This window comes from Symphodus melops, assembly GCF_947650265.1.
Source record: "Symphodus melops genome assembly, chromosome: 16".
Classification (NCBI taxonomy): domain Eukaryota; kingdom Metazoa; phylum Chordata; class Actinopteri; order Labriformes; family Labridae; genus Symphodus; species Symphodus melops.
This window is the reverse complement of record NC_136706.1, coordinates 19,366,304-19,383,179: the sequence shown is the minus strand read 5'-3', so window position 1 is coordinate 19,383,179 and position 16,876 is coordinate 19,366,304. Positions and strand designations below refer to the sequence as shown.

General features: G+C 39.9%; 1 protein-coding gene across 2 annotated transcripts in view; it reads left to right on the top strand.

The window, feature by feature from the left end:
- Nucleotides 1–7,738: 7,738 nt before the first annotated feature.
- whrna (whirlin a) overlaps nucleotides 7,739–16,876 on the top strand; it is a 130,870-nt gene continuing 121,732 nt past the window's right edge. Inside the window, exons 1-2 of one of the 2 annotated variants that reach the window (XM_079364196.1) lie at nucleotides 7,739–8,433; nucleotides 8,524–9,437. In XM_079364196.1, the coding sequence (XP_079220322.1) occupies nucleotides 8,565–9,437 (873 nt within the window). In that variant the 5' untranslated portion in view covers nucleotides 7,739–8,433; nucleotides 8,524–8,564. Of the gene's footprint in view, nucleotides 9,438–16,876 lie in introns of both variants that reach the window. The other variant, XM_079364197.1, reaches the window with a different exon arrangement.

The window sequence follows — 16,876 nt, the reverse complement described above, 5'->3', positions numbered from 1 at the left end:
TAAATGCTGCAGCCCAGCCCTACGTCAGCGTTTAATCAATCACAAACAAAAACTGTGGTACTATTTTTAGACGTGAATCAATTTAGTGCTGTGAAAGAAATGTTAATGTTGACATTTTAATATCACAACGACTCCAACAGAAACTAGCTCCTTCAGGTACTGAGCCCAATCTGCACATTCAATGTTGTTTAAGACAGCATAGTCTACATGGGACATCTTCAGACTGCTTTAAACATCAATGTCCCACATCCACAAATTGTATTAATATTTTAAAAAAAATACTTCTGAATCTAATTACAGTTTAGTGTCTGGGTGTTTTGATAAGAGCTATATAAATACAGTAAAATATATTGTTACTGACTGTTTAAATTCAAATGATTGTAAACTCTTTGATTTCAAACACCCAACACACCATGTGTTTCACATTTCTATATGTTCAATGTTGTCAGAGTATTTGAAATGACCGACTTAATGCAGATTAGATGATGATATTCATACACTTCTTTACATTTACTTTTGCTAGATGTTTTGTATGTTTTAATATGTAAGGTTAAGTAGTTTTTTACAAACAGAGCCCTAATTTCAGGAGCTGTAGTTTATAGTTTATCTGCATACTTACAGTTTACTGCATATCTTTACTGACTTTTGTTCGTAAAACTCAAAACCCCAGACCAGTCATGAAATCTGGGCGTAGTGATGGACTAAGACCTACATTTTCAAAACCACATCATGACAATTACAAAACAGCATACTATGATTTAAAGAACAGATCAAGAATTAAAGGACTTATGTCTCAGCAGGACCTGGAAAAATCTGACAATGCTTTTATCGTCAGTCGTCTTGATTACTGTAACAGTGTCTTTACAGGTCTGCCTAAAAGATCAGTCGATAACTGTAGCTGATCCAGATTTTAAGATCCTGCTGCTGGTTTGTAAAGCGCTTAATGGTTTAGGGCCAAAATACATGAGTGACCTCCTGATTAACTACGAACTGTCCAGACCGCTCAGGTGGTCTTTTACTGGTCTGCTGACTGTCCCCAGAGTCAGAACCAAACACGGAGAAGCGCTTAGTTTCTATGCGCCGTATATCTGGAACAAACTCCCAGATAACTGCAGGTCCGCTGAATCTCTCAGCTCGTTTAAATCCAGGTTAAACACACACCTGTTTACAGCTGCCTTTAACAAAACTATTTCAATCATTTTACTTCAATTAACTTTATTTGAATTATTTTGACTTAAACATTTTTAAGTTTTAATAATTTAAGTGATTTTATTGTTTCTTTTCTTCTTTCTTTTTTTTCTCTTTTCTTTTTGATGTCTTGTGTGAAGCACTTTGAATTGCCTTGTTGTTGAAATGTGCCATAAACTGGCCTTGCCTTGCCTTCAGGTCTTTTTATTTCTCCTGTGGTTTTGTTTGTTTCTTCTATGGGTGGTTTACTGATCATCTACAGCCAGTGACCTTGTTGAAAATATAAAAGGCTGAGTAAAGAACCTTTTCTAAAACACACGGCGTCTACTTCTCCTCACAGCCTGTGGAGGCTCCTCTTAAAACAACATAAGAGCTTCTCCAAAGAGGAACGTCTCAGAAAAAAAGGAATACAGAGCATATTGACATGAGTGCTGCCCTTTAAATCCTCCAGATGAAGTGACAGATATTTAAACCCCTGTTTATATGCAAGTCTTTTTGTATTAAGGTCAGGGAGGACCAACCCCTATTCATTCTTCCTCAATCATAATGCCTGCACTTTAATTTCAAAAGCTCTTTTATTTTAATACCTGTCAAGGACACATGTCTCGCTCACCTCAGCTTATTCCTGACCCAGAATGATTATAGTTCCCTCCTTTAAAACTACACTGAGTTAAATGACGTCTCCTGGCACACACAGGTCTTACCTGCAGTGCTTGAGTCCATCCAGCTGAGCAGTTTTCAAGTTGGAGTGCACGAAGAAAGAAAACAGAGAAACAGCTGAATACTAAAGAAAATTTGAAAGAGAAAAGTACATGACCTCAAAACAGAAGGATCAATGTTTTGTTGTTTTCTTACTTTTTTAAAAGACTGTCATATTGATGCAAATTTAACCACATCATATTGATGTGGTTAAATGAGGTCGGTAAAGGAAGCAACTCCGTGGCAATCAATACAGCGCCCTTCAGCAGCTCTGCATCACATGTTTATTTTCCTGATGTTCAGTTTATGTTCAGTTATCTCTTGATATGACTCGTTGGTCAGTTGAGTGAAAGAACCTTCAATCTCTTTAAAAAAAAACAAAAAAAACAACAACAACAACAACAATTAAAATGCCTCCAAACCGGGATGCTCCTAATTTTATAACTTCTTGTAAAAGCCAAAATATTCCATTTTGTGACCTTTCCTTTTTATTAAAAAAGTAAGTAGAGGCAGTAATGCATAGTTCATTATCCGGTTAATCGTGAATGAAACCCTTTCTTCTAATATAATCTGTTAGAATGGTTTTTTTAAAGTTCATCTGTGGGAAAACTTCATGGATCATTAAGGTGTGACTCCATTGCGAGTGTTAATGGTTGGAGACACTCAGTTTTACGACCCTTCTGTCTGTCTGCTCTAACACACTGTCCTGCAGACCTCACACATGCAGATGAGGAGCAATTCAAGACTTAAGATACTCGTATATCCGATTTCCGATAGATTATGAGTGACAGAGAGACATCTGATTTTAAACAGGAAAGTACTATCACGTTTGTTTCTGAATCAGAATCAGAAATATGGTATTAAACCCAGAGGGCCATTTATTCATTACAGTTTACATAATGATATATTTTCTTAAAATGTGGTCCTCATCTACTGTAGCTTCTTTGACTTCACAGGAACAGCATGTCTCTTAGAGTATGTTGAGTCATGTAATAATGCTTTCTATTCACAGAAAATCCAAAGGGGCATCGGGAAAAGAGCAATTCTTTTACCTTAGCAAAAAGCACAAATGAGATGAAAAAGGTCACTTCAATTGCTTGACCTTTGATGGTTTGAAAAACATAAATGTCCCTACGGCTGAATCTATCAACAGACTGGAGAATATTAACGCAGCATACCATGGCCATGGTTCTAATCTAACAGACAGCAATGAGACTCTGTGCAGGCTGAAAGATAGACAATTTAAGGATCATAGTGGATCCATTATATACTGTTCAACAGATGTCATAAATTCTTCCCACTTTAGTTTTACCTATGCATGGGCTGGAGAATCGCGTCACCTTTATTCTTTGAATGTCAAACTTCTATTTGAAGAACAATCCCTCATTCTTCTGTCAACTAAGGCCGTACATTATGCTTTTGAAATACTTCATATGGCATGCTTCTCTTCAAACATGGTCATAGCTTCTCAGAATAGATCGTAGCCTGCCGACATAAAAGTCACCTCTACAAAGTGTAACCAAACTGAACGTATTCACAGAAATTCATACTATCAACCTTTAAGAATTAAAACAAACATTTGCTTTATTTACAATGTTTGTCGTCTCTTTTAAAACTGCAGCAAAGTTTATGATCATGGATGGACTGAGGCAAAATTGAAATTCTCACATAACACAGAATCATGTGAGCTAATTCATGTGAGTTAATGTAGACATAGTGATTTGTGCTGCTGTAAACACAGGTAGCTGGTGTTTAAATGCCAACCTGTTTGGAGCCCATTTATCTTCCATTTGAGGAAAACTGATGACTCTGTTAAGCTTTAAGTCATTTGCAGTTAAGCCTATTAAGTGGAGTATTTAAGCCTTGTTAAGCCTTCAAAATGATTACAGCTAACCATGAAATGTGGTAATTTAATAGTGAGACGGTAGTCCTCTTCATTTTAGACGGATCTTTTCCTGGGGTGAGGTGTTTTGTTTATGCTAATCAGTTGAAGGAGTAGCTATAGGCTGATAGTCCGGCTGCAGTCCTCTTATACACACAACCGGCTGTTATCTTAATGTAGCAGTTTAATTCACAGCAGACATCTCTTTATTAACTTTAATTGGGTTAATAATGAGATCACTTAAATCTACTTTGTCAATCTCTGGGAATATAGCGGAGCCAGCTCATTTCAAAGCTTCTGTGGCTAAAATTGAAAACCGTGATAATAGCCAAGTCATTAGCTCTGCAGTGGTCCGCAACAAGAGGAAATTGTCTTAAATGCCTTTTCTTTACTCCCTTCGCTCTCACTCTCTCACTCACTTCGTGTCTCTTTCACAGGTGTATTTCCTGTATCTCCTTTTTGCTGCTCTGCTACGATGGTGTCGCTGTTCAAACCACGCTTTTCACCGTGTCCCACTGGTGAACTGCTGTAATTACTGGGATCGATCATCTTGAGACACAAGCAAACAAACATGTAGGCCACACACTGTCTCTTGGACTTCCAGCTCAGCCACACACAGTGACAGAAGACAGCGCTCACGAACACAGATAGACAGGAAAAGGCCTTTTGTTTACATCAAGAAGTTGGAGATCTTTGATTTTAACTCAGGACAAATTGGAGCACAAAGTGTTGCCTTTATAGTCTTTTCAGTGTATTAATGAGCCGTTCACATTACAACATTTTATAATATGAATTAAGCAGTTGTTAATGATTACCAAACATCTAAAAAGCATCTCTAATATTATTCCCATGCCTAGTTTGGACTTTTTCAGTGGTTAATTATTTCTTTGTAAACCATCTGTAAAGGTCAAATATTATAATTAATTTCTAATCGGGTTGAAGTCTCAGAACATTTCATTAAAGTTTCTGCCTCAAAATCCATTCCCATTCTATGTTTCATCATGCCTATATACCCCTCTTATTTCTGTCTGAACACACCCCTCTCTCATAGGACTTGGGTGGCTTTAGTGGCGTGTGCTTCAACAAAAAGGCAGTAAGATAAACAATTATGTACTTTCTTAAAACAAACAAAGCCTTTTAAAATCCAACAAAAAATACACAAAGAGAAAACCTATAGCCACGAGAAAACTACAGAACACAAGAGACAAGAACTCATGAGGAAGATGTATAAAGTGATAAAAAGAGGGAAAGTACACTGGAACCAAATCCACCCTGGGATAATCAGACACAGGTGATACTAACGACACCTGGAGGGATGGAGGGAAACCAGACCAAGAGAGGAAGTAAGACAACAGAAGAAACACTAGGGGCAAGTACTACAAAGTAAAACAGGAAACAGGACAGACAGAGAACGTTAGAGTAACAGGAAATAACAAGGATCAAATATAACAAAATAAAACAGGAAACACTTAAGCCCACTGCCCAACAGAAATGTAGTTTTGCTTAATATGTAAATTATGTAGGAAATCACTAGGAAACGTTAAAATGAAGAAACACTCGATGGACACAACAAACATCACGGAAGAATGTAAGAAACAAAAACAAGAAAGGAAATCAAAATAGACCAAATCATGATATAATTATCACATTTGAACGCACATGTGAGCAAAATGTCAAGGTTACCGGAGAGGTCAAGGTTACAGAAAACCCGCCCAGCAGAAGAACAGTGGGAGACAACAATGATGGGAAAACAACAACAGGCTCACAAACCTCAGCAATGACACTTTTTCAACAAGGAATGATGCCACATAAAAATGTTTCTGACCCGTTTTACTTAAAGTGAATGATCTAACCTAGTTAACGTGTTTAGTTGTTCAGAGCTATAGTTCATGATCTGATATTTAAAAGCTGTGTCCTCTGCTGCTCTCTACTTTGGTGAATGACTGAAAATGTGACATTGTTTTGCAGAAGTCCTAATGGACCATTTTAGTGGGTTTTTTTTATAATGCCATTCATTACACTAAGTAAGTCAATAAGTGAAGTTTGTTTATATCTCACTTTTCACAGACAATGGTCACAAAGTGCTTCACATAAACAAAAAACAATAAAAACAGGCGAGTAGTTCATGGACCGACATGATAAAATCCTGCTATGACCAGAATGATAATTGGCACAGTAAAACAGAGATCTAAAGGTAGAATGGGTGGATTACACATAGGCCTGTCTAAATGCAAATGTTTTCAGCTGCTTTTTGAACGACTCAGTGGGTCAAAATAAACTAATGAGACAGACAGGGGATTTCAAAGGATTCGTGAGATGGCCACAAACATGCGATCAGCACGAGTCTTAAAATGTCAGTAGGTCATCCTTGCTGTTCCCCTGAATCTGAGGTTGATTAATTAATTCCTACAAAACCTGAGAGAAGTTGTCCCGCACATCCTGCAGTGGAGTGCAGTGGGAGGACTGGTTGCCGCTCTCAGGGTGGTACAGTAATGAACAACACTGTCTGCTGCTCATGGATAAAAAGTGGTTTACAAAGGAACAAGGTTACAGTGACCATAGTGACAGTATATGGTGTTCTCCAGTTGAATCTTTGATGAAAAGCACGTTGTTTTGACTTATTCTACATATAACTAGGTAAGTTTGTTGAAATTGTCTTTTTGTAATTTCTGAAGTTTCATTCGAAGGAAAAAAAACCAAATGTGATTCCAAAAAATGATTCACATGATAAGAAAGTTTGTTAAATCAAACCATTTTATGAGGAGAAGAAATGAACTACAGTTAAGGAATGAGCTATGGCTTTTTGTTTATGAGAGGAAGATGGAAAATAAGTACTCAGAGAAGGAAATCATTAACTGATAACCAAGTCCTCTGCAACCATGCACATGCTATCAGATGTTTTTGCTTCTATCTGCCTGGGCTGCTGCTCTGCTGACAGCTCTGCTGTCTCACTTTCAGGAGGCTCAGTGCAGACTTCATCTGAGATTTCGATTGGCTCGGCTTCAACCTCATTTGCAGCTCTGCTATTCAGTGCTTTCTCAATCTCGTTGGCTCATTTTCAAAGACCACATGTATTTTCAAAGTGTGTTTCCATTTTCCAAGTCAGTTGATCTTTTTTTTTTTTCAAATTACTTTGATGATTCTATCAGCCAGCGCACACTTGGTCACAATTAGAAATTAAAATGACACAATGGGTCTTCTTCCAGTGAGCAGCCAGTTCTCAGTGTGCTCGGGTCAGCCTTTTAAACGCTTCAGTTACTGTTTAACAAAGCAGAAGGAATCACCCCCAGATTTAAAAGAAGGCTCAGTTCTTGAACTCTGTTAAAACTAAACAGGGCCATTTGTCAACACAGTAGCCTCAGAGCACGAGGATTCATTTGCAATATAGATACAGCTCTGTAGCCCTGCAAATATGCTTTAGAATTACTCCAATCTTATGGTGAAGTTATTTAGAAAGTAGAGCAACATTACAGGGGTATTACTCTGACATCATTTAGCCACATTACCTCTGATCCAATCTAATGGTCTGATTTGCAAGAATTAATTAAATATGAATGACAGTAATTGTATCAGTTTCAGATGAACAGACCAGAAGTCAAATATGCTTGCTAAAAATTGATCAGCCTTCCAAGTAGATAAAAATACTACAGTAATGGTAGTAAACATTTTGCAACTCACATTGAATACTATATTACTGAGTTGTACAAGCTAACTGCTAAAATGTATTTTAAATAATACACATATTGAAATTCATTATTTGCATGAGTATATTACAAGAGAGCTTTAGCATTGTTTAGGTATTTTAAAACTTAAAACCAAATCAGCTTCAGCACATAAAACCGAGGCTAATGTAATTAAACACATGTTTGGTTATTTTTTCAAGTCTAAAGTACCACGTGCTCAAGGTAAAGAAGGCAAGTTGTTGGTTGGCTATTCGTGGCTACGTCACTTCCTGATAGAGGACGGTCAAAGAGAGAGAGCGAGAAGCCAGTCCGCACTCCGTCGCTGTAGTAACGTCAGGGAAGAGGAGACACCGAGCAGCCGTTCACACTCATACTTTACGAAATACAAACCCAACAAACACACGCCTGGAGAAACATTTACCTGTGGCTTCAACCGTAAAATCTGACTGGATGGATATTGTTTTATGAACTTGGCGTCGTTTGGAAGTAAAACTGGGAGCTGAGCGGGATACTATGAATTCAACGGGACGCTGAGCAGGAGCACACAATAACTTTATAACTTAGTGTTCCTCGCCGAGGAATTATCTTTTTCTTTCTGCGCTGACATGGGCACATTGGAACTAGTATCCTAACCTACAAGTCGCTTAAAGTTCTGCTGTTTTATTCCTCCGAGCTGCTGCTGCGGTCTGTGTGTGTGCGTGCGCGCGCGCGCGCGTGCGTGCGTGCTTGTGCGCGTGTTTGTCTGTGCGTGTGTGTGTTGACGCTGAGCGAGACACCAGAGAAGCGGAGGCTCGTCAGCCACCTGACCTCCTGGAAAATTAGACCGCAGCTAATGACACGCAGGCTGAGATCCTTACGTGGCTCATTCCTAAGCCCTCTGACGGAGCGGGTGAGTGTCCATGAGGCTGTTGCATGTCCAGTCCTGACGCAGCATTCCGCTCTTGAAGTTTGTCTAATTCAATTACTGATTTCTAAATTACGGTAAGTGCTAAATAATTTGTGTCAAATGTGAAAAGGAAATTGTTGGACCCTGTTCAAGTTCCTTCTTCCATCGCCCTGTGCGGCAAATAGCGAGTAATAAGTGGATAAACTGTCTGAGCCTGACAACATGGATGTACACGGAGTGCACGTCCTCCAGTGGTCGTGATGCCAAACGCCGGTCTGATCCCGTGCAACCAGCCCGCAATGCCTGCTCTCTAACCCGCACCAGTGTGGCGCCGTGTCCCGGTCACACCGCCAGGATGAGCAGCACCGACCTGGAGCGCATGTCGCTCAGCTCCTCGGCCAACTCTGTCGCCTCCAGCGCGCGGACTCTTTCGGCCAACGTGAAGAAGCTGCACAACGCTCTCAACCTCCTGCTCAATGACTTCGAGAGGGAGCAGTTCATCCACTGCCTCAATGTCTACCACTCCAAACGGAACGTGTATGACCTAGTGCAGACCCTGAACGTCATCCTTAATGCGCCCAGCAAGAGGCAACTTCTGCCCATGCTGCGGCTGGTCATCCCCCGTTCTGATCAGCTCCTCTTCGAGCAGTACACCTCGGAGGGCCTCTATTTAAAATCGGATTTAGTTGCAAGCAATGGCAACGCCGAACCCCCACCGGGCGACTTCCCAAGCGCCAGCCCGACTCCTTCGGGGCATTTTCCCCCCAACAACCCGCCTGAGTTTCAGGTAGCGTTGCGGGGTTCGCCGGACAGCTTCAGCACCAGCAGCGAGGGGACAGCTCCCCTGGTGCCGCTGCTCGGGAGAAACTTTATCCACGAACCGCCTGGAGAGATGCGACAGGTCAACATGAAGCGGCACAAGAGCAACGAGGGCCTGGGCTTCAGCATCCGGGGAGGCTCAGAGCACGGGGTCGGCATCTACGTGTCTCTAGTGGAGCCGGGGAGCCTGGCGGAAAAAGAGGGTCTTCGGATCGGTGACCAGATCATGAAAGTCAACGACAAAGTCTTCGACAAAGTCACTCATGCTGAAGCGGTGAAGGTAAGTTTCTCTCTCTTTTGTACTAAACCTTCACACCGCAATAGAATGCAAATGCATCAATATAACTGTAGCCCAAAGCATTACATTGATCTGTCACAGTTATAGTATGAAAAGTTCTTCTCATGTCAGGGATTGCTATTATTTTGTCGTTTTATTTTAGTACAAATTCATTGGATTTGTCCAGTTGGTTCGACATTAGAAGCTGTTTAAAGGCATCGCTGCCCCTTGAAAACCTTTGACTTTTTTTTAGGTGAGGCTGACCTCTACTACAAAGCATACATGTAAATGGTCCCTAGCAGCTGGTACATGGAGCAGGGTGTGTGTTTAGTGTCGGTGGTGATAGTGGTATTGGCTCCAGTGCTCAGAAGCTATAAACTCAGAATTTAGATTTGGCCCATATAGTCAGTTATTGTCAATGCTGCATAGTGTAAAGAAAGCCCATTAGCAAATGGGGTGATAAAAGAGCATGTCTGATTCGTGTACAGATAGGATTGATTTAGGTGAAACCTTATGAGGTCCTTGGTTTTTATGCGTGCCGTGTGAGCTGTCCATGGTGCTGAAATCAAATCTCACTGTTTTTTTCTCTATTGCAAAACTGCTCTTGCCTCTTTTTCTTCTGTGCTTTACACACCAATTTTTCTGATCGATTTTGTGATTGCACCTGTTCATGCTTTTTTACCCTCGCTTGCACATTAGAGGTTTCGGTTCTGTAAAAAAGGTTCAAGTCCATCTTAAAGCAAACATGTACTCAGTGCTTTGACACCCTTTACACGTTTTTTTCTTTAAAAATGACATACATTTTTCGCAATTCACAACACGTAAAAGGATCCTGACTCGATGTTATATTTTTTTAGTAGTACCGGACTGTGGTTCTATTCAGTCAGTTTTGCAATAAGTTCACTGCTTGTACCCATATTAATATACTGCCCTCTTGATAAGGTCTCTCTTGGAAAAATTTGATTTGATCATTTTCTAAAAGACACAAATAAAGGAATAGTTAGAATATAGCTAAGCTGCCCCTATTCTAACTTTCATCCACTATTTTTAAATTAGGTGACACAATGCTGCTTAGACAAAGAGAAACAACCACAAAAGGTAAAGGCATTTTATTGAAAGTATTTGTTCCCTCAGACAGGTGTAGATTATAGCTGATATTTAGTCCTTCCTGACCCTCAATGATCTTTTAATGATGAAAGTTGTACAGACGTTTACCTCCTCCCTTGTTGATTTTTGTAATTCACTTTGGAGCTCAGCCTTTAGAGGGGCACTTGCCTCTAAAAGAATTCAAAATCCTGCCCCTGTCAGATTTTGATTAATAGAAAGAGATGAGAGCATGTTCAGACTGATTTGCCTTTATCCCCTCGTTGCTTGTTTTATAATACATACAGTAGTAGGCTTTACCAGGTCAAGGTCCCTAGAACATTAGTAGATATATTTTTGATCCTGCAGCACAGATCCTCTGGTTGACTGTGACTTCGTAGCCCAACCCCCCCTTGCTTTAAGAAACATGAACTGTCATATTCACACAATTAGATCTTTCTATTTTTGCAGCACAGTAGTGTAGTAACTTAAGTGCTTTCTGTCCTGCCAAAGTTTCTCAAAGAAATATTCACAACTTGATGATGCGTGTTGGAGTAATTTGTGTTTGGATTTTCTCTGAATCTGCTCTTTGGACTTTAATCTTACTCAAGACTGCTGCAGAAAGTCTCCGGACCTCTTACTGAATGTGGTATCAAGCTAAGCTGGATAGAATACTAATGCCAGAATTAACCGTCCATGGTTTCCAATCAATTTTCTCCATACAACGTTGTCTCTCATCTGCAGAGTAAAGGCTATTGATCGCTGCACTGTAAATGAATAACTGAAGAGTTTTGTTGCTTTAAGGCAGTGCAGGTCATTTCTTATTTGAGAAGTTGTCAGTTTGAACTCTCAGAGGTAGTGAAAGCAAAGCTAAATACAACAGCTCGTGTGTGTTTTCTTTTCCAATGTGTTCTTTATCTACCTTTTTGACGGTGCCAGTAAATCCTTTTTCCACACTTCTTCTGCCACGTATTCCACTTCTAAGAAATCCATTTTACTCTGGTATGGCAGTAAGCTTTGCCTATTACCAGTTATACTGTTTTCCCTGCTGCTCAGCTGTTATCAGGCTGACAAGGCAGGCAGGCAGCCAACAGTAAAGAAAGCCTGTCTGAGATAAAAATCCCCCCTGAGGTCATTAATGGTAGCGTCTGTTATTTTTATACCTTCTCGGTTTAGACTAAATGTTATTACGGGCTTTTAGAACTGTAATCACTTTAACCTTTCAAAGTCCACCACACAAAGTGCATTCATCTTTACAAACTCACCTAATCAAAAAATGATACAATCCAACAGCACACTGTTTAGTTTCATTCTCTGTAAGAGAAGGCAAGTGACATATGTGTTTGAGATTTAGATTACTATCTTAACTTTTGATAGTTTCTGTCAGTCAGTGGGATATCCCTTTAGTTGTACGTTTAAATGAGTAATACATGATACTCTGTATGTGAAATGCTTCTCTCGACTGGGTTGATGTAAGATTATATGACCCGACAAACTCCTGGATATACTGTGTATAGTTTTGTGCTTGCACACTGTGTTTGGTAAAGTATAGACTATCAGGTTGAGGTAAATGGATGGGTTACAAAGAGGCTGAAAACTGAAGGGAGATGAACATTTTTTAGGCCTTTTCTAAAGAGACTTACAGTAAGTTACTGTTGATCTGCAAAGAGCAGAAAAGATAGTACAATCACAAGTGAGTTCAAAAGCAAGACTGCTGCATTAATTTGAACAATGCTGGGCCTATGACCGACCATAGGAATTTAAGGAGCAAACGTAATATCAGTGGGCTACAGGCTCAGTCAACATTGTGTTATATCATTCAGCATATTGACGTAACAAACATTCATTTCTCAGAATTATTTTGAGATGATCCAGATATTCAATTTACAGCATGTTATACAACCTGTGTTTCTTTAAACCAAAGGGAATTGTAGACTGAATATTGATCTTTGAATTGATTAAAAAGCACTTACTCTAGTTTGAACAGCCTAAATGACAAAAGTAATTAATCAATAAATACTCAGTACTTCCCACAAAACATAGCACAGCACTGTAAATAGTCACATACTTTATTAAGGGTCTAACACCTGAACAAGTGCTCTTTATACATTTACGTCATGTCTGGTGTATCCTAATGCATGAAGCAGCTTCATGTTTAAAGCTTATTTAGATATTTTGTACTCCAGGGCATGACTGGAAACAGCTCAGTGACTTTCATCTTCTGGCACCTTAGACAGATGAAATGTCACCTTTGAGTATGCTGCTGTCTGGACGCTCTTCTGATGAACCCAGTTGTGACAGCAATCACATCTGATCCAGTCTCCTTACCTCCAACTGAACTCTGTTTCCACAGAGTTTCCAAACTCAGCCCTCTCATTAACCCTGTTTACTGCATCAGCATTAGGCACTTATTTTGGTGCAAACAGCTCTGCTAAACCTGTCGCATGCTTTCGACCGAGCAAAAAACACCAAACAGAAAAGGAAGTTGATTGGGAAGAAAGTGGAACTTGGTAACTTAAGAAACAGATTTGTTTTCTTTAATGAACATGTAAAGAGTAAACGTCTCTAATAAGTCTCCATTCAATAGGTTAACATGAAGACAAATACCGTAGTCATTTTGATCCAGCTCTGCTTGAAGTTATAATCAATAATAATAAAAACCCTTATTTGAAGGCTACCTTTCCAAATCCAAGCTACAAAGTGTGACAAAAAGGCAGGAAAATGCAAAAGGCAGGTTTAATCTAAATAGCCAACAGGGCACCCCGTGCACAGCCTAAACACGTTCTCAGGTGTGCACAGTTACATGAAAAAAATAAAAAATCCATGAAAACTTAACTTGACTGTTATTTATTGTGAGCCAACAATGTGTTCCGCCTGTATCTTCCCCAGGTTTGCCCAGCAAAAGGTCCTCAGATCATCAGGCTTTATAAGACATCAATACAGGAAACAACAAAAGGGAAACGACAAAATATGATGAGTGAAAACTTTTAGGAGCGTTTTGTTTTTAAAGTGATGACGAATACACAGAGAGCAGGATGGAGAGCCCAGGATAGACTCAAACTTTGTCCACTGAGATCTGGACTCAGTAGTCCGGGTACTCACTTTCACAAAATGATGTACTGAATTCTGTATACAGTACTGCAGACAGAAATGAGCATTTAAGACACTTTGCTTTTCTCCTTAGATACACACAATAAATCACTGATCCCACAAAAGAGGAACATTTTGCTTTAAACAAGTCTATGCAACTTATTTTGTTTTCAGCACATTACCCATTCCCAATGTTTTCTCCTGCTGTATAACTCTACTTAAGTCTAATCCGCTCCACTTTAGCAAACCTGTGTTGCCTGATGACTTCAGGGATGGTTTCTGAAAGCAGCAGATTGTTGTTTAGCCCAGGGGACAAATCAAGGGCTTACAGCTGTATTTCTTTCTCTCTCTGATTCTCTCCTCTTAGAGAGAGAGCCTGCCTTGGCCCTGGTCCCCGGAGCCCCTGCCAAGGTTAGCTACCCAGTCAGCATTAGGAGTTATCTTTTACTTGGACAGTCAGGAGATGTGATGGGATGGCGATAGGGACATAAATCTTGTTGTTTTGGAGCCAGAGCCACAACGACACTAAGACAACAGTTTTCTCTTTCCATCAGCTGCAAACTAGCTGTCTCTGACTTCTTATTCTAATTGGTTTCAAGGGAAGCACAGGCATAGGGGACACCTAAGGACAAAATTCAGCAAAGGAAGAGAGGAAGACACGAGACAAGAAAGTTTGGAATGACCTTTTTGGCAGAGATATCTCCCTGTATTCCTCGTATCATATTTGTATCTCCTTCAGATATTCCAGTAAGAGCGTAATTTTGTGTTCTTTGGGCCGTTGATGCCATGGGCTTCCTGCAAAGGGACCAGAGGAAGGGAGGATTAGATAAAAAAACAAAAAACAGATGAAGTCCTGGCTGGTCTTAATTCATTGGGTTGACTCCTGGGTTACTGCCAGGCACATTGACATGCAAAGACTCGGCCTCAAGTCAGAGAAATGGGAGCTGATTGGCCTGAAGCAGCTCTATAGCCTGCTAATGGTTGCAGCGTTGATTAGATAGGGGCAGGCAGATAGAGATGTCATTAAACTTGGGACCAGTTTTATTTGATTCATCACATGGAACTGTTTCTGAAGTCCTTTTAATGAAGTTTCTCTTGCTCCATGTTTCCAACAGCAGGACCCTCCATTATTTTTCTATAAGTTGGCTTTATTTATTTTTTTAAATACATTTTTAAGTAAATAGATAAAAGTGTCTTTTTTCATGTACTGCTGTTCCATGCAGGCTCAGAATCCCCCACAAAGAGAATAATAAAAAATAAAAAAAGCAGGGTCCCCACGTGTGTTAAGTCTGATCTGATTGGTCGACTGATCTGCTCTCTCGTAATTGGTCAGTCGTTCAGCTGTAGACATAGCATGGAAGTTGTTTCTTTTATGCCCCTTACAGTCAGTCCGAGGGGAGCTTGTGCTTGCTACAACGAGCCAATGGGCTTGGATCAGTGACATCTTTCTCTTGTGATGTCATAAGACAACTTTTCAACAAGTATGGCTCGGGACTGAGCGTTTCATGCGGCTAATGGTAACAGGAGGACGTAGGAGAAGCTCTGTGTTTCCGCCGACCTTGAATTCTTGCAAACAGATGTGCCTAAACATGCATAAGAGACCTGTATACACTAAATAAAACCAGAGAAAAGCAGAATAGGGGTCTTTTAAAGACACTGCCATTGGTGTATGAAGCCGTGCTTGTATGGAATACAAGACATATTGTGTTTTGAGTTGTTTGAGACTGTTGAGGAACACTGTGTTCACCACCAAAGTACGTTTATTCCCCAACTCAGCAAAGCAGTTTAAACCTAACGAGCCTGTCATGTATAAGGCCTGTACTATAAACTGTTGTGCTTTGGCAGACAAACCCTCTGGCAATATTTTCTGCTCGAGTTAAAACAATCCACTTCTCCTTAAAAAGATTTTGGATGTGGTGTGGAAAATCTTCAGGATAGTAAACAGTTGAAAATTCAATGTTTTTCAAATTGCTGGTCGCCAACATGTTCACTCCACAGACCTGTCTGTCCAAGAAGCTTCACCATAAAGACAGCGTCTGCGAAATAATTTAGGATAGTCAATGTTAACTCAAATAAAAGATTCACATTTCTATCTAGAAATGTCAGAGTTGGTCTATTTTAGCTCATGTGGGCTTCTGACACCGCCTAATACATCTTTGGTTATGTATGAGGAAATGAATTCCAGTTGGGTCAAATTGACGTGAAGGCTTTATTGATGTATTTTTCTGCAAAGACAGGCTATCTGTCAAGAATCTCTGCTAAGATGTACTGTCCTCACACTACCCCATAAACAGGAAAATACAAAAAAAAAAAAAGCTAAACAGTCCGAGAAAATCACTTCAGATCATGCCAGCTGAAAGTTCAAGTGCTCAATGTCGGACAAGTTGCACAAATACTATACAAAGTGCCTAAACAGAAATATCTCATTCTGTTTTTTCAAGAGAAAGAGGCATTAAGAAGGCGGACACTTTAATGTAGCTCAGAGAAAATGCTTCTATCTCCATGGTGCTGGTGGCTAGTGTGCACACTCCATATATGGAGGCTGTAGTCCTTAATGAGGGTGGCCCATACAGGTTGGAATCCAACCTGTGGCTCCTTTCCTTTATGTCAGTCCCCACTCTCCCGCTGATTTCCATGTCTATCTACTGTCCTATCTCTCCAGGCACAAAAAGGCCAAAAAATAAATGCCCCTATCTCTATAATTGTCTTTTTGCAAACTGCTTTTTAAAAGAAAGGATGGGGTTAATATTGAAATGTATTATATGTTGGGTTATCATTTTATGATCTGAGAAGTGGGATGAGTTATTTGAATAAATGTCATTTACATTTCTTGACCTCATGTATCTTTTGTTTATAAAGTATGAGGATTGTAAATCAGAAGTTTGATGATGGTATGATATAATATGAACTCTTTGGATAATGATGCCATAATTGCTTGTATCACAAAGTTACACACAATACAGATGGAAAAGGTTGTTAAATTGTATGCTGAAATTAAATGGCCCAGCTTCTGTATCCAAGCCAAAAATAGTCCACTTGTGACGTGTGATAGAGTCAGTGTATACACTGACTAATACGCTGTACTGCAGCTGCTCCGCTGATTCAATACTTTGTTGAGCAGCCCTGAAATAATACCGTACAGTGCCTTTAGGCCTGGCCTCTGGGCTACTGTGAATGCACTCGTGTTATACTATGTGATATTGCTGAGCAGCAGATTTGTCTACCCGGTCTCCAAAGTTTGGAGTGCATCTCTCTGTAAACAGAGACGG